Here is a 19,214-nt window from a genome sequence, read left to right on the forward strand (position 1 = left end):
CTGATCTTAGGAGTGAGAGCGCTTCTGGGAGACCAGCTCTCTATAAGCAGGTTTTGGTTCTGGAGGGCTCTGGACAGCCTTAGCTCTGGATTCAGATAGAGACTGGAAGGGTCCTATCCCAGGCTGCAGTGTGGTTCCTATGCTCTGTGCACTTCCGGCGAGTCCCTCTTTGGTCAGTCAGTGGAGCAAAAGTGGGGTCTTACCTGTGGGCTTACATGTGAGAACACTTCTGGGAGACCAGATCTCTCCAGGCAGCTTTTTCATCCACATGACTGTGAGATGGCCTTAGCTCTGGTTCCAGGAGAAATTTTTAACTTTAAACTTTAATGTTTACTTCTTTCCCTGACTACACCTTTTGGACTGAGAATGTTAATTATTAAAGCACTCAACAACCATATGTGGAAACTGTGATGTAATTTCCTTCCATACTGAGGTACTAAGGCATGGTTTACATGTAATCTGTGTGTCCCTTAATGAAAACTTACTAACCATCCAGTTTAGCATTCTATCTTATTAGGGTGCTTCAGTTCAGTCTTCCACATAAAGTGTACTAAGTATAGGCATTCCTCAGGAAATACTGATTGTCGTTCTTTATTCCTAAAGTAGAGGATGTTGGCTGTGCTACTAGTAGAATTGGAAGCAATAACTCCATAGGAGGATTGGAGGATCAACTTCTGAGATCATTTGATAAGATTCTTGAAAAACAATGTCTAATCAATGAAATATATTAGTTGAATTGTCTTATGTCTGCTGTTTTGCTTTTGCATCCGAAGTTCTGTGAAAATCACTTCTTTAAAGTAAAAAAAAAATGGGTAGTTTCCTTCTTTGATAAGAAAGCGAATAAATCACTCTCCTTATGACTATTTCAGAAGGACTAGCCTGGCGTTCAGAGGGAAGCAGCTTCCCATGATTTTCTTGGGTTATTAATGCCATATGTCAAATTGAACATTTGCCCTTGTATTTTTACTCTTATTTTTGAGAATCTAAGGGAGCTTATTGACAATAGGAATTATATACGAATCACCATCTTCCCAGCTTGGTATGCTTGTAGAATCAAAAGCAGTAGGTTTTTAAATAAGGAAACAGATTTTGTTTTAACTATTCTTCTTTCCGTACTCATTTGCTACACACTTCCAGATGAGCCTACATGAGTATTCAAGAGTGTGACTGAAAAACTCTAGATTGAACTTTTAAATATTTTATAAGGAATTTCTCTCTCTCCTTCTCTCTCTCTCTCTCTCTCTCTCTCTCTCTCTCTCTCTCTCTCTCTTTTTCCTTTTCCTCTCCTTCCTACTCTACTTATTACTGTTTCTCTCAAAACCTCATGTGTGCCCCCGTGCACACACACACAGACACACAGACACACAGACACACACACACACACACACACACATGCACACACACACACACACACACACAGACACACAGACACACAGACACACACACACACACACACACACACATGCACACACACACACACACACACACACACATGCACACACACACACACACATGCACACACAGGAGAAAGAGAGACAGAGAGAGACAAAGAGAGAGGTCTATAGCATTATTCTATTATTCTATTAATTTAACAAAATATATTCTGCCTCTTGCCTCTTCTAAGTCCTATTTGTTGTTTGAATTTTCTGTGGAATTGTTCATGGGATCTGATTGAGGATTCTGTAAATCATAAAATTTACATTTGTATAAGGCTTATGCGGATTTAAATATCAAAACAGATTATCCCTGAAGGAATGCTGAAACAGGTGCATTATCAGCTAAGAATACACAGAACACAGAGTTGCATTACAGGGTAAGAGCTTTAAGTTGAGAGTTAGGCTTCTAAAAATAGCTGAGTGCTCAATCCTTTCTGTCTTTTCTCCCCACCTTTCAGAACAGAGTATTCTCCAGGCTTATCTCTTAGACTGCATAAGCTATATAGCCACTTGAAATTACTTCTTGTTGAAGGCTTTGTCTACTTGTATAAAATTTAAACTGATTGCTTCAGAATTAAATCTTACTAATATGTGAGGTTGGTAATTCATGTAACTATTATGCAGCTGTTAGAATGATCACTTTAATCCTGAGATTGATAGAATTTTTGCATAAGAGAGGTGTTTCCTACACAATTTCAATTTTGTTAAATGTTGATGTCATGAGTTAGTGCTAGGGACTTATGACATTTTGGCAACACTAGGTAGTAACGATGACATTGTGTGACATACTGTTTCTCCAAGGTATTTATTAATAACAATTTGACTTGAACTCCAGTTATCAAAATGGTAAAGACTTATGCAGAACCTTCTCGTTTTTCTTCTTAAACACCCTTATATGAACCAAACGCAAGATAATTAAGGTGCTGCCTAAAGTGTATTGTGCCTATAACCAGTAAGTCAGGCATCTGTGAGACAGACATCCTTACAGTGAGGCCATGCGCAAGTTAATGAGACTCAGAATCTTATCACCGTTTCTCAGATGAAGATAAAGAAGTGCATTCTAGCCTCCACTAGCTATTATGATAATCATAAGATATAATTTGTTGTTATAAAAGAGATTTATATAAGCCATAATTGATAGTTTTGCTTGTGGTGCTGATCATTATTGTAGAAATAATACTTGCAAAACCACAAATGCATGTTTCTTTAGGGATCTATTTGTATATCATACAATGATAGGGAAACTTGGGACATAGAATAAAATAAAGTCAAAACATTTGAATATATTATATATTGACACATTTTAATAGTTATCTTATAATAACAGAAAATTTAGTGTTCTCAATGAAAACACAAGGTATTTTCCATATTCTTTATAATTGTAACTTTTTATAAATGTATTGGTTAAACTGTTGGATCAATATTTTGTTTCATTTCAGTGTCAGTGCTTAGCTTTGGTAGAAAAAGCATGAGCCCTGTGGAAATCTATATAGAAATGAAAATAGGAAAGCTGTGGCATTCTGTCAATACACAAAGATATATTAAACATTAAGGGAAAATTCTACCTTTGCTGAGCTGGAGGGTCGGGACTAGTAACAGGTTAAAGTATGCTTTTCTGGTGACAAAATAAAAGCTAGATAGACCTCAACATGAAGGACTAAATTTTAAATAGTTTATGTTCTTATAAATGTTACTTTTCTCTATGGTTTGTTTTCTGTGTCTTAATTATTCCCATCTCTGAAGTGGGATTTTAATAATTTCTCATGACATGTAGTTGTGAAAAGGTCAGAATTTCATATAGCACTAGACAGTGTTATCATATGCATGTGGGTTAAAATCAATCATACAAATACACAAACACCATTAATCAATTTAGCCTTTCAGTTGGTGAAATACATTAGGTAGAGAACAGAAAGCTTTATGATTATTTGCCCTTCAATATACAGTCTTTGTATGTGTCAGACGTTTATAGTTTTTCTCACTTAATACTCATAAAGTACAAATTATCCTCATAGTTTATGATGTACTACATAAAGTGTCTAGTCTTTGAGTTATCTTAAAATATTATCTAATGATTTGTTTTTGCACCTGATACCATAAATATTTGTATTACCAAAATATGTATTTGATACATTTTATGATATAACAATTGAAAATTATTATCAGAGGAATGACCTATATGCATAACCCGTCTGCTTCACTTGTGTACCATTTGTGTGCTTTATTTAGAAGAGAAATTTGATCCTAGAGGAAGAATTACTCACCTAGAATTGGTAGCTCATTATTGCAGTTCTGGTACCCAGAAAGCTGAACCATTAAGATGAGTTCAAGGCCAACCTGAGTTAAATAATGTGTTCTAAGTCAAACTGCTCAAATAAGAATATGATACCTCAAATCAAACAAAATTCACAAAAACTTCTGGTTCTCTGTTCACAATATCATTGTGCTTATTTTGTTTGGGATATTTTCAAGACAAATATGTAAAAATATCAATATTAATAGATTAATACCACTCAAAAATACCATCCTTAAAAATGAATTTGAGAGTCATTCTTATAAAACTACTTGGTTTTACAATTAAATAATTAAATAAAATCAATTTATTCAATTGTACTCTTAAATAAAAATGTTCAATCTATTTGTATAAAGAAGTAGGCCATAAAAATATCTTTATTTTCTGAAAAGATAATTATGGTGAAATCACTATAAATGTTTAAAATAACTTTGGATTTGAAAGAATTTTAAAAGTACTGTTATGTCATTCTTAGTATAAAAATTTGAGCTAATGGATAAACCACACTTTGATCTGTTTTAATTTTTCCTAACATAATGTACCACATTAAAGTAAATATGACAAAAATATCCATGATTTTAAGCATCATTAATTTTTAATTATAAATCTAGTTTCTGTAAATTTTGCATTTTATAATTATTATTGAAGCCAAACAATATACACAAAGAACTCAAGGGATTAATTGACCAAGAGACAAGGGAAAAGCAAGCTCTTCCACTTACTTTGCTTTTCTTTTTCTTTTTTCTTTTTTCTTTTTTTTTTTTTTGACCAAGGAATGAACTTGATCTAACTTTATTTTATATATTTTATAATATTTTAAACTACCATATAAAATGAGGAATTTTGTTATTTCATCCTGATATTTTTAGTTATATGTATCATTGCATTTAATTAATTTTCATTGCCACCCCTTACCATAACTCCCTCCTACTTTTCGTCTCTCATTTGTAATTCAACTCACCCTCAGCAATCTATTTTCCCCAGCATAGAATATATTTATATCACAGGTTCCACAAATGAGAGAAAACTTTCTCTATTTATCAAAGTCCACCTTACTTCATGTTACATATGTCTTAGTTAGAGTTTTACTGCTGTGAACAGACACCATGACCAAGGCAACTCTTATAAGGATAACTCTTATAAGGGTTGGCTTACAGGTTCAGAGGTTCTGTCCATTATCATCAAGGTATGAGCATGGCAGCATCCAGGCAGGCTTGGTGCAGGAGGAACTGAGTTCTACATCTTCATCTGAAGGCTGCTAGTAGAAGACTAACTTCCAAGCAACTGGTATGAGGGTCTTAAAACCTTCACCCACAGTGACACACCTACTCCAACAAGGCCACAGCTCCAAATAGTGCCACTCCCTGGGCAAAACATATTCAAACCATAACAACATACTAATATATACTTAGTACACTGATCTCTAGTTTTAGATATTTGGTATCACATGACAGAATTTTATTCTTCTTACGATTGAATAAAAATTTTAATATAACAAAAATTTAATTTCATCAAAAATATCTTAATAGGAGGATTACTTCCTTTGGATAAGTTCATATTGATATTATAAGCAATATGACTAGATGCTGCTTTCTTAATCTCCTTGAAAATTAACTCACACATGCTCTGACTAAGAGAACTGCGAACCAAGTTGACCACATTTATATGGGTAGTAAAAAGTTATAAATAAAATTTCCATCTAAGGTAGACACTTCTTTAGTAGAGTTATTTGTTGTTTTTATTTGTCAGAAATATATCTATTTAATGATTTCAGAGATAATCTAACAAAATAAAATGTCATATTTATATTTGAAGGCATTTATAACTCTATTGCAACCCCTATTCATTGTACAATGACAGCACCAAAATCAAGTCATGGTTGCCATCTCCTAGCCTCTGAAACTAAAGACCAAACATCTCCTGTCCTGACTGTTGTCACAGGTATATATAAAGTGAAATGATGACATATTCAAATGAACATATACTCTTAGGAATTGACAACCTGCTAAGCTTCATTACTTGTCACTCTTCAAGAAAAAAACACTGTTCTATCTGATCATAAAATTCCCCATGCACCTGTCTAGCTTCTGTCTCTAAGTGATATAGTAGCACATTTCTTCAGCGGTTGGGGAAATTGGTTGAACACAGTGATCAGATACCTTAGGCTTCCTTATCTTACACTGTTCCTCTTCCATCACGTGATTATGCCCCAGATTCTTTGTGAGTACAGACTCTCAGTGATGTATAGCTCAGATTCTCCTGAGAGTATATTTATTTGGAATATTTATATGGGTACTTGTTATCATTATACATTATAATAACAGTTAATTCAGACATTTAAGAGATATTTAGCCTTTTATAGTAATAAATTTACAGTTTCTCTGAAAGCTGACAGGTGGAAAGTTTTAACATTTTTATGCTAAAGATGCTAATATGAATTAGGATGTCCTATACATAAAGTGTAGAACACACTATGATAAGCATTCATATTCTTTTCTTTGCAATTTATGTAATGCCAAAAATTTAGAAAATCTTCAGAAAAATGGCTAGAAAATATTTTATGTTCAAATTAGGAAAATCTTAAACTGTACTATTTTTACAATAAAGTTCTCAGGTGAAATTGGCAAACACGCATGTGTGCTTGTGCTTGTGCTTGTGCATGTGCGTGCGTGCGTGCGTGCGTGCGTGTGTGAGTGTGTGTGTCAGTTTGGTGTTTTGCTAATAAAAATAGAGCAAGGGCTTCATGTACACTATCAAGCACTCTATAACTGAATGATTTTCCCATCTCACAAATTATCATCAATGATAATTATTCATTGATAGGTTAATTAATTAACTAAAGCACCTTAAACAATACAAAGTTTCTTTGTAAAGTACTTTTTTTTAACTGAAAGGAGATAAGGCAAGGTTTTGAGTAAATTATCTCACAGGCAATTTATTTGTGTACTTTCATTAGAAATCAAGTTATATGTAATTTGAAATATTTGCACTATGAGCTTATAAAGTACAATAAATATATAGTCTACAATGCTTTATGTTATATTATTATTAGTGTAGCCTAAAATGTAGTGATTGACAATTATAGCCTGTTCTCTAGTAGTAAACTATACGAACTCCAATATTAGTTCTTGATCTGGCCTAATAGCTCAGTATGCAGAGGCATTTGTCAAACCTGAAAATGTGAATTCAATGCCCAGTATATCCATAGTGTATAGAAAGAACTACTCCTACAAGTTGTCCTGTGACCTTGAACTCTACATGTCTTACATGGCATACACCCACACACAAATATGCAAAGAAAAATAATGTATGTAGGAATAAACTTGCTCTGACTTTATTTTATATATTTTATAAAATTTTAAATTACCATATAAAATGAGGAATTTTGTTATTTCATCCTGATATTTTGAGTTATATGTATCATTGCATTTAATTCATCTTCAATGCCAAGAGGTCCAACAATCCTGTTCAAGAACAAACCCCATCCCTCAGGTCTCCTAATGATAGACAGCACTGTTGGCACGCACCATAAGCCTTTTATTACCAACTGCTCATGAGTCTGCTTACATACCTGGCATGATCTACTGAAACCATTGACTATACATGCTTTTACCTGTTTAACTCATAGTCTTAATGAAATCTCCTCACAGAGTTCCTCACCTTAAATTCTGCTTAGGATAGAAATAGTGTACTACCATTGAGTATATATTAAAATACAATATAATGCCTCCACAACTGACATTATATTTATAGCACAGACATACTCAATTTGGTAAAAAAACATTGAGGCTAAAAATACCCCAACATATATTAAGAAAATATATAGGACATTGTTATAGTTAACATTTTAACAAATATACAAAATCGCATTATTAAAGTAATACCAGGTTAAGTTTCAATAAATGTATATCTTGCATCATATTTAAATTGATTAAATATGCTTATATTACTCTTCCCAAGGATATTTTACAACTAAAAATACTCCAAAGTCCTTTCTAGCTTCTAACTTGTCAGGATGTACAGTGCTTTGATTGTATAGGAGCACACCATGGCCCTTGCTTCTAGCTAATACTAACCTACTACTCTCTACTCACCTTCTGTCTGAGCCTTCATATCCAGCTACTTTACCACCATGCAACTCTCAATGTCTATAAAAACAGCACTTTTAGATCTTATTCATGAGTGAGATAATGTAATGCATGTCTTTCTCTGGCTTATTTCATTTACTATAATATTCTCCAATCACTACTGTTGTGTTCAGAAGTAACAAGATGGCAGTCTGGTTTTATTGGTGAATAATATACTTATTTCTGCTATGCTTTCTCTACTCATCCTGAGACTGACATTGAGGATGTGTTCGTGGTGTGGCAACTGTGAATAATACCACGATGGACAGAACGTATAAACACTCCCACTCTTTGGGCTGCCTTGGTTATCTTTAATGTACATCCAGTAGTGAGATGGATAGATCATGTGGCAGTTCTAGTTTTAAAGTATGGAGAAATCTTCATACTGCTTTCCATAAAGACCACATTAATTTGCAGTCCCAGAAATACTATGCACACTTCTGCTCAGTTTAGGTGAGAATTATAGATAAAACAAGAATGTCACCACTGGGGGTTGGGGATTTAGCTCAGTGTTAGAGCGCTTGCCTAGCAAATGCAAGGCCCTGGGTTTGGTCCTCAGCTGTGGAAAAAAAAGGTAAGAATGTCACCACTGAAGCTAATTCTCAATTGGAAAATATAGAAGTGTGTTTTGAGGATACATAGGGAAATACCACTAAAATAAACAAGTGTCATGGTGCACTTCTATGTATGATTTTGCAACAAAGTTGCTATATTTGGTCATTGTGATAAATAAATTGAAAAATACATTTAGATTCAACAAACAGGTTCCTCAGAATCCATTTGACAGAATATATAATTGCATATAAATTTTTTATCATATAATAGTTTATAGTAGCAAACCCTAGAAAACAGTAGAAAATGGATGAAGTAACTATGCCATAAACATAAATAGCAATGGACTGATGAGTTCCGTGGCTCACAGATCATTGGGAAGAAGCTTTGTGTTATCTAAATAGCACCTAGGGATGTGTGTGCCATCTGTTTTGGCATAGAATTCCTGGCATGTGCACGCATGTTTCTCTGTGCGTGTGTGAGTATGTGCATGTGCACATGTGTGTGTACGTGTGTGTGTGTGCGCGCGCGCGTGTGTGTGTGTGTGTGTGTTTGAGAGAAAGAGAAAGAGAGAGAGAGAGAGAGAGAGAGAGAGAGAGAGAGAGAGAGAGAATGTTTACATGAATATGGGAAATGTACAGAGAGCTCCGTAACTGATTTTCTGTGAAATATAAGTTAAGAAAAAGAGAAGAAGATACATAGAAAATATAGTGAATAGAAAAGTTGTCTGTGACTTAATAAGTAAGAAACTTCATAGGATATACGATTATTCCTGTGCATTTGTGTGTGTATACTTATGTATGTATACATGCTATTTGTTGGGAAAATAAATGTGCAAAGATATCTTTACATAGACAAATTTGGCCGCCATCATAAAGTATTACCCTAAGAAAAATGCTTAAGACATGTGTAGTGCCGCTTGGCCTAAATTCCTAGCATTTTGGAGAGAGAGACAGATGGATCTCTATGAGTTTGAGACCATACTGGTCTACACAACAAGTTTCAGGATAGCCAGGGCTACCAAAAAAAATTGAGAGAGAGAAAGAAAGAAAGAAAGAAAGAAAGAAAGAAAGAAAGAAAGAAAGAAAGAATAAAAATAAATAAAATAAAATAAAGGTATAAAGAGATAAAGAGAAAGACTCAGATTTTCCTTTCCAGAATTCCAGTAGTCTATGCTGCCTCCTCTAAAATCTAAGATATAAATTATAAGAATAGAATTAAAGTTCCTTTTAGATCCTTACTGGTGGTGCATACCTGTAATCCCAGGACTCAGGAAGCCAAGAAAAGTGGATCTCCATATGCCAGCATGATCTACACAGTGAGTTCCAGTACAATCAAGAGCACAGAGAAAAAAACTGTCTGAAAATAAGAAAACAAAACAAAAAGTGCCTTTTGACTAGGAACTGCCCTGGACACTTTGATTATCCCCCTTTCATCTAAATATGTCAAGGTGCCTTAACAATGCACTTTCTCCATGAGGAAAAAGTAGAACACTTTGCCTGACATTTAATATTCATCTCCAAAATTTAGTTCTTTTCAATCTCATTCAACATCTACAAAAAAAAAACCTTTATTGAATCATGCAGTTTTAAAAGGTATACTGTTATGAGTCCAAAGATATACTCCAGGCCTGGTAGATGGACAGATTTAGACACATGAGGTGGTCAATACTTGGGAGGTAACAGTTGCCATATTACAGGTTCATAATTAAAGTTGTGAGTGAATGTAAAAAAAAAGGCTTAAGGTCTTATAAAACAAAAAATGTGTCCTAGTTGCTATTTGAATAAAACATATAGCTAATGTTTTATTAGTAGTGTGGTTTATAATGAACTGATTTTTGGTTTGTTGGTTTGACTGGAATTTCATGAATATAATTTATTTTAAAAGAATGAGTATGTTCAAGACTTTTTCTTGTTCTTTGAATATGTGCTTCTTGTTCCTGGAATATCTAAGTGTCTCTTGTTCATGAAGTACGAACAATTTGAGAACCTTGACATATTCTTGAAATAACATTACAAAGTAAAAGTTTTAGTGAGTCCATTATACTACCAGAACAGGATAACCTAACAAATAAATGTATAAGAATCTTTTTTATAATCAGCTGAGTTTTTAACCATTACATGTGTACACTTGTATATTTGTAGTCTCTGGATTGGACAAAGTAATGTCACCATATATCTTTCCTTCATCAGCAAGGAACAAGTATCATTAAAAACCCTCTTTCTGCTAATTGTGGCTGCTTGTTTTGTCCGCAAGCATATTGTGTTCCAACGCTCATGAGTGGGAGTTTTTTTTTAAATCTTATCACATTCTAATTTTAAAAAGCCAAACCACAAATTTGATAAAAGCAATGAAAATGACATACTATAAATTTGTTCATTATATCTTTAAATAGCTTTTTAAAGTCATTTACTCAAGGTTTATTTGTACAAGAATAATTTTCTGAACATGAAAATTTGAAATCCCATTTTCAAAAGGACTTGAAATTTTAATTTTGTATATTGCTGTCATCTTAACATTCTCAATAATTTCCTCTTAGATTTTTTTATAGTTTCAGTACATATACAATGGAGTTAACTTGTAGAGCAGTAACAGTACACACACACACACACACACACACACACACACACACACAGAGAGAAAGAGAGAGAGAGAGAGAGAGAGAGAGAGAGAGAGAGAGAGAGAAGGTATGTGGAAGGCCATTTAGATGCCTGTCAATCAATACGTGGAGCAATAGGATACATATACATATACACATGACTCAACAATGAGACACCTTATGTGTCTCCAATATGTCCAAGCCATATGGAACTTGGTTAGTAGTTGAAATGCTGCAGTGTAAACAAAGGTGATAGCAGCCACAGAAAAGCTAAAGGTGCCTTTAAGGCAGGACTCATGGTGAGAAGCCTGCTCACCCATAATTCCAGAGTCCCATCCCTACAGATTGTGCACCAATACCAAATTTTTCACCTATGTTCTATAGGATAGTATTTAGACATCTATAGGATGAATGAACAGACATTTAGAATTGTTAACAAAAAGTTATATAACTACTTCTTGCATAACCTTGATAAGTTACAGGAAATGCCAGAGGAAAATTAGAATGCCGTTTCATAGATAAGCGTTACATTCACTGTAAAAGCAATAGACATGATCCCTGCAGTAGAACAGTTCAATGTCTTTACTGCTCTGATGAATACATGCCTATGTGCCTATGTGATAAAATTCCTTATAACAAAATGTTCAAGTTCACGTGTGCATACTGCAGTTTTCCAGATACAAATGAGGTCAATGTGCAGTGCTTATGTCCCTTTCCAGCGATGTACTTCTGTCTGTAGTACTTGGTTTGAGAGCTCCACGGAGGAAGCTGAGTGAAAATGCTTGGGTGTCCGGCTTCTTGGCACTTCCAAGCAACTATAACCAGTTTTCTCATAATACAATTAAAAACTCTGACTCAGATAAACACAAGACTGATGGCTATGGTGTTAAATCTTAATAGAGAAATCATTCTGCATGAATCATCCTCAACAGATGTTCTGAAATTTATATCATAAACTGATTTATTAAAAATCATCCTAATGTTCTTACAGCCTATGAAATATTTTAATAGCTCCAGGCACAGTGATATCAACCAAAAGGTCTTATTTTGAAAATTAAAAAATATCATAATGTGTTTGTGATCTTGCAATAGTCAAGAGGAACTGATATCACCACAAATGTTAGCCTTAAGAGTGGAGTTAAAGTTATATAAATTGTGCTAGCCTAAGAAAGGATTTGCAGAAGAGCACTGAAAATTAGTCAATGAAGATGTACATATAATTATTCAACATATTTTATGTCACTGTGATACCAAATATCATTTTTTATAGTTTATAAAGTTTTTAAGTTATTCATCTGTTACTATTACCTCATTTTATTAGTAATAAAATAGTGTAAAGAAAAGTCTTCACATTCTATTATCTTTAGCATTTGCCTTTTGGGTTTGAGTTAATGACACACCATTTTGATTTTTATTGTTGTTCTATAATTAATGTAAGTCCTGATGTAGAGAGGTGGACAACGTTTGAAAGGCATTTGAATTTAAAACATGCGTGGTGACACCTATTTGTACTCCTAAACACTATGTCATATATTAAGACTCACATGCACAGTCTCAGAGCAACAAATCATACAGACAAGGTACTTAAAATTTTGTGAAAGAAAAAACCTATTTGACAAGTTTAATTCTGTAAAATTAAGCTTGGAATAAACTTTTCCAATGGCATCAGAGGTTTATAAGTCATATTAATAAGACAGTTTTGAGGATTTTTGGAATGTCAAACAAGATATGAGTGTATTTCTGAAGCAAACTTTTTATTTATAAAACACAACATATTAAAGACTGCACAAATAGCAAGTTGCAGTCATAAAACCTGAGCTATATTGTATTGACTAAATTCTTATGTTGGGAATCATATGCCTGGACCTACCAGCCACACTTTTCAGCTTACTAACACCTTTACTAGAGAATTATGATTTCATTGAAACACTAAATGAGACTCAACATTTATTCCTTTGTGGGGGAGGGTATTTTATTTACATTTCCCTTTCCAGTTTCCTGTCCATAAGCACCCTATCCCAACCCCCACTTCTTCTACATGGGTGTTCCCCCTCTCAAACCACCCTTACTTCCTGCCTCCCTCCCCTGACATTTCCCTTCACTGGGGGGTCCAGCCTCGGCAAGACCAAGGACTTTTCCTTCAATATTTATTCTTAACCGTGTTATGGTGATGACACTTAGACAGTATTCCCAACTGGGATTTTACTTTCCGAAACAGCGAACTTAAAATTGATTAGGCACACATGAATGAAAAATAATGTTATTTCCGTTTTATCTTAATAGACTATATTTGAACACCACCGGGTCATTTTGGTCAGCATTCACTTGGAATTTAGGCGAATTGTTACTTTTTTTTTTTTTATTAACTTGAGTATTTCTTATATACATTTCAAGTGTTATTCCCTTTCCCGGTTTCCGGGCAAACATCCCCCTCCCCCCTCCCCTTCCTTATGGGTGTCCCCCTCCCAACCCTCCCCCCATTGCCGCCCTCCCCCCATAGTCTAGTTCACTGGGGGTTCAGTCTTAGCAGGACCCAGGGCTTCCCCTTCCACTGGTGCTCTTACTAGGATATTCATTGCTGCCTATGGGGTCAGAGTCCAGGGTCAGTCCATGTATAGTCTTTAGGTAGTGGCTTAGTCCCTGGAAGCTCTGGTTGCTTGACATTGTTGTACTTTTGGGGTCTCGAGCACCTTCAAGCTCTTCCAGTTCTTTCTCTGATTCCTTCAACGGGGGACCTATTCTCAGTTCAGTGGTTTGCTGCTGGCATTCGCCTCTGTATTTGCTGTATTCTGGCTGTGTCTCTCAGGAGCGATCTACATCCGGCTCCTGTCGGTCTGCACTTCTTTGCTTCATCCATCTTGTCCAATTGGGTGGCTGTATATGTATGGGCCACATGTGGGGCAGGCTCTGAATGGGTGTTCCTTCAGTCTCTGTTTTAATCTTTGCCTCTCCCTTCCCAGCCAAGGGTATTCTTTTTCCTCATTTAAAGAAGGAGTGAAGCATTCACATTGTGATCATCCGTCTTGAGTTTCGTTTGTTCTAGGGATCTAGGGTAATTCAAGCATTTGGGCTAAAAGCCACTTATCAATGAGTGCATACCATGTATGTCTTTCTGTGATTGGGTTAGCTCACTCAGGATGATATTTTCCAGTTCCAACCATTTGCCTACAAATTTCATAAACTCGTTGTTTTTGATAGCTGAATTGTTACTTTCTATACTTGTCACTTCCCAATGTTTATACAGATAAGTTTTCATTATTTTGCCTTTTATTATCCTAAATACCTCAGTTAATTTTCTCTTCTTTCATGTTTCAGAATGATTCATGGGGGAAACAGTATTCCTACGCACTCTTCAAAGCTATGAGTCACATGCTGTGCATTGGTTATGGCGCCCAGGCCCCCGTCAGCATGTCTGACCTCTGGATTACCATGCTGAGCATGATTGTTGGGGCCACCTGCTATGCCATGTTTGTCGGCCATGCCACAGCTTTGATCCAGTCTCTGGATTCTTCAAGGAGGCAGTATCAAGAGAAGGTATGCAGTTTTCTCTCTCTTTAAACTCTATATATTTAAATATGAAATATTTAATTAACGAAATACAATCAGTTTTGATCTTTTTGAGTCTCATCAAGATAATTTTCCAGATGCTTGTTTTATTTCTGTTATAGCTCAGTTGGTAGCATGCTTCCTAGCATGCAGTGCCCTATTTTAAAGCCCCTACATGGCATGTACCATGCATGGTGCAACTGATCTATCATTCCAACATTTGAGAGTCGGCATCAGGAGAATGAGGAATGCAATTGCCACCCTGGGCTATTTGGTGGTTTTTAGTTTACTCCAGTCTATATAAAATAAAACATAAATTACCATTTAGTAAAATAATTGTATGTCTAAAATATATGACGATATATAAGGCATTAATGGTTCAGGTTCCATGTGCCAAGAGTTAAAGTTCAGTTACCATAATAATAATATAAATTCCTTATAAAACATGCTATAATAAATGAAAGCCTGGAGAACGAGCCAGAGAAGCACCACCCTTATGTCTGGGTCTTTCTATATGTTATAATAGTAATTTACTTAATAATCTATACACTTAGCTAATGATAGGCTGCTCCTATTTGAACAAAACTCATCACAATCTCCAGTCTTTAAAGTCATGTGTACAGCTGCTATCTCTCACTCCTGTGCCAGTGATTTCATGGAAGTGACTGTCATATTAAACTTATATTAGAGGAGTTGAAAGAGACAAAACCGCATTAAGCTATGATTTCATTATCTTATTATTTAAAATAATTTTTAAATTTAAATATGTTTGGATTATATTTGTCTCCTCCCCCAAGTCCTTTCAGGTCTGCTCCCCCTCCCAACCCACACACTCAACTTTAAGTTCTTTCTCTAAAAACAAAAAAAGCCAATATAACAACAAAACCTACGAAAGCCATGGGGGTAGGGAAGCCAACTGTGGAGTCCATTATAGGACTGTTGGTCAACACCTCCTGAAAATGAGAACTGCCCTAGAGTGGTTGATACATTCATTTTATTGCCATTCTATTGAAAAGAACTGATTTTTTCCCTCTCCCAGTAGTTACAAATGACAGTTCTGTTGTTAGCCTTTACCCAAGAGGCTAGGTTTTCATTCATTCATTCATTCATTCATTCATTCATCTCATAAAAATAAAACAAAAAAAGATAAAACAAAACCATCACATTGATCTTGAACAAGACAAACCAACAGAGTGAAAAGAGGTCAAGAGAATGAACAAGATGCAGACCGCTCATTCACACATAGGTATTCAGTAAAACTACTAAACCGAAAGACACAGTGTAAGTCCAGAGGACCTAGTACAGACCTGTCAACACACTATGCATGCTGGTACTTTGTTTAGAGCAGTAGTATCTGGTTTTATTTGAGGTCCCTTGATTATTTATTCTCAATTTCTTCATCACCCAGGCAGTGTTGGATAGGGGTTCCATCTCATGGCTTAGATCTTACGCTAAATCAATCATTGATTAATCCCACAAGCTTTGTGCCATCAGTGCTCTAACATACCTTGCTGATAGTACACCATTGTAGATAAAGATTTTGTCTCTGGCATTATGATTATGGTCCTCTTTGGACGGCATGCAGAGACATTCCTGTATCAAAGGCACTGGAATGTAAGGGCTTTCACCATGGCACAGAACAATTCTGAAAGCAGTGCTTTGGTAGTTATCGACTAAGTGTGAGTGATGTCATCTTAGATTCAATTTCATTTTTTTAATTTATTTTTATTGAATATTGTTTCATTTACATTTCAAATGTTATCCCCTTTCCCAGTTTTCTGTCCATAAACCTCCTATCCCCACACCTTCCCCCTTCTTCTATGAGGGTGTTCCCTCTTCCCAACCACACACCCATTCTCACCTGCCCTCCCTGACATTCCCCTACATTGGGGGCTGGGGGTAGCCTTTGCAATATCAAGGGCTTCTCCTCCTATTGGTGACCAACAAGGCCATCCTCTGCTACACATGCAGCTGGAGCTATGGGTATGTCCATGTGTACTCTTTGGATGGTGGTTTAGTATCTGGGAGCTCCGGTTGGTTGGTATTGTTGTTCTTATGGGGTTGCGAGCTCCTTCAGCTCCTTCAGTCCTTTCTCTTATTCCTCCAATCGAGACCCCACTCTCTGTTCAATGGTTGGCTGTGAGCGTCTGCCTCTGTATTTGTTAAGATCTGGCAGAGCCTCTCAGATGACAGCTATGTCAGGCTCTGGTCAGCATGCACTTCTTGGCATCAGCAATATTGTCTAGGTTTGGTGTCTGTATGTGGGCTGGATCCCCAGGTGGGGCAGTCTCTGGATGGCTTTTCCTTCGGTCTCTGCTCCAACCTTTGTCGCCATATTTCCTCCTATTAATATTTTTATTCCCCCTTCTAAGAAGTACTGAAGCATCTGCTCTTTGATCATCCTTCTTCTTGTGTGAGATTGATCACTTCCCTCCTGGAATTAAGGGATGGATTTTCAATGTGACTGTCAACAGGGCTGAAGCAATGTTTTGAATTGATAGGCAGTATGTTCTGCTTCACAGCCTGGTGGAACTTCCTGCCTCATAAAGCATCCAGAGCATTAATTGTGGATCTTTAATTACATAATGAAACAACACTATATAACTAGAGAAATAAACAGGAACGATTTGTAGAACTGTTCATGATCCTTTTAAACCATGCTGGCATTTTGTAAAAACTGAGAAGGAAATGTTAGCATCCTACCTCACAGCTCTTCTTTATAACAACATGAGTAAATTGTCCTGTGTTGTATTAGCATTTCTCTTCAGAACTATTGATTGAAGGTATGGTAATGTTGAACTTAGAAAAATCATGCCAGCCCAGTGCTTACATAAATGAGTGTTGACACCTATATGTTGCTTAGGATTCTTTTCAAGAAACAGCAAAACAAGTGAGATTTGTTGCTTCCACAAAAAAAAAATTCCATTCCATGTAGTTTCTTTCATAATTTGTAAACATTTTCTTCTTCTCTTTATCACTGAAGATATGAATATGAATTAAGAAACCCAGATAATTTCCATGAAGATACACTGTCTCCTCTATTTCTTGAACTGTATTTCATATTCTAGTATGTGAAATTTGTTGTACTACAAATTTTATCAGGTCAGGAATATCCTAAGCCTGAGAATCTAAGTCAGACATTTACACAGGAGAACGGGAATGCGGCAAGCTTGTGCTGGTTTTAATCTCAGTTATTTATTTTATTTTTGAGAATATAAGTGTATCAGTTCCCATTTTACTTTTGCTCCCTTCAAATTATCCCATATAATCCTACTTGCCTCTTTCAAATTCATGACCACTTTTCATAATTTTTATATATATCCCTAAAAACATGAATATAATTTGATTTGTATAAGCACACCAATGGTTATTCAGTGCCAAAAAGTTAGCCTTATAAACATACATACAAATAACATTATGTAGAATGAGCTTAATTTAATGTAGTTACTTGAAGTGCTTCAAATTGGGCTTCTGAGAGAACAAGTAGAAGAGTGATATTTTATTTTCTCACCTGGATAATAGAATGTTTGTGTGTTGTTGTACATACTGAAGTAAATAAAAATTTGAAGCAAAGAGAAAAAAAGGTAAGATTTTCTATTTTTATGTGTAATGTTTATAAAAAGAAATAATAGTTCTTTTCCTCAATAATAATTTCTGCTCCAGTTCTCACTATCCCGTGTTTACATTCCCCACGTGTATGTTGCTTGTATCTATAATTGCAGAAATATGCAAAGTGATAGAGATTTATTCTCAATAAACCTTCTACAGTACTTTGCAGTTTCTATGTGTGCTGAACCACATGACAGCTTCTTACTCTAGATCTGTTCTATGTATCTATGAGTGTCCTTTAGAAATATTAGAAATTTTGTTTTATTATAATCTATGAGTATCTTTCAAACATTTGATTTTAATGCACTTAATTCTCTTTTTATATAATAAAATATAAAGATACTTAAAAGCATTTTAATACTGTAGAAGCTGATGTGATGACACAGCCTCCTAATAGGAGCCCCCAGTGGAATAGATGCATTCATTTATCTGGCCTGTAACTTGAGTTTGTCTAGTCAAAACACTGGGAGCATTGGGAAGCAGACTAAAGTACATTAGTGGCACCAATGGGCAAAGATCAACACCATGTAATCACAATTATCCTTAAGATAAATAAGCCATAACAGCAAGGGAGATATGATACAGCCATACCAAGGCTGCAGGGTCTTTGATCAAAGGAATCATAAAGATTTGCTGATAGAAGTACTAGCACAAATATAGCAAAATCAGCATTATAAATAGGCACATGGAACAAATAAAATCCCATACACTGAGTTGGTGAGATCCAAGTAGTCATCAGAGGAAAATAATGTGTGTATTAAGTATAGAAAAAAATCTATCTAGTAAATGTATATTGATTGAATGTTTACTTATGTTTCATCTGTTATGAGAGGCTGAGAAATAATAGACAAATAGACACAGGGCTGTCCCTTCAGAAGCTTCTTGGAGTTAAATAATTGTGAATAAGAAAACGAAACCACCAACAGAGGGCATCAAGTCCCATTAGAGATGGTTGTGAGCCACTGTGTAGTTGGTAGGAGTTGAACTCAGGACCTCTGGAAGAGCAGTGAGTGTCCTTAACCACTGAACCATCTCTCAGCATGTAGAAGAAT

At 35.4% G+C, this 19,214-nt stretch overlaps 1 protein-coding gene across 1 annotated transcript in view; it reads left to right on the plus strand.

The window, feature by feature from the left end:
• Positions 1–19,214, plus strand: part of Hcn1 (hyperpolarization-activated cyclic nucleotide-gated potassium channel 1) — a 404,097-nt gene that overhangs the window by 288,140 nt on the left and 96,743 nt on the right. Inside the window, exon 4 of the mRNA NM_053375.2 lies at positions 14,323–14,541. Coding sequence (NP_445827.2) covers positions 14,323–14,541 — 219 coding nt within the window. The remainder of the gene's footprint in view (positions 1–14,322; positions 14,542–19,214) is intronic.

Source organism: Rattus norvegicus, chromosome 2 (assembly GCF_036323735.1).
Source record: "Rattus norvegicus strain BN/NHsdMcwi chromosome 2, GRCr8, whole genome shotgun sequence".
Taxonomy (NCBI): domain Eukaryota; kingdom Metazoa; phylum Chordata; class Mammalia; order Rodentia; family Muridae; genus Rattus; species Rattus norvegicus.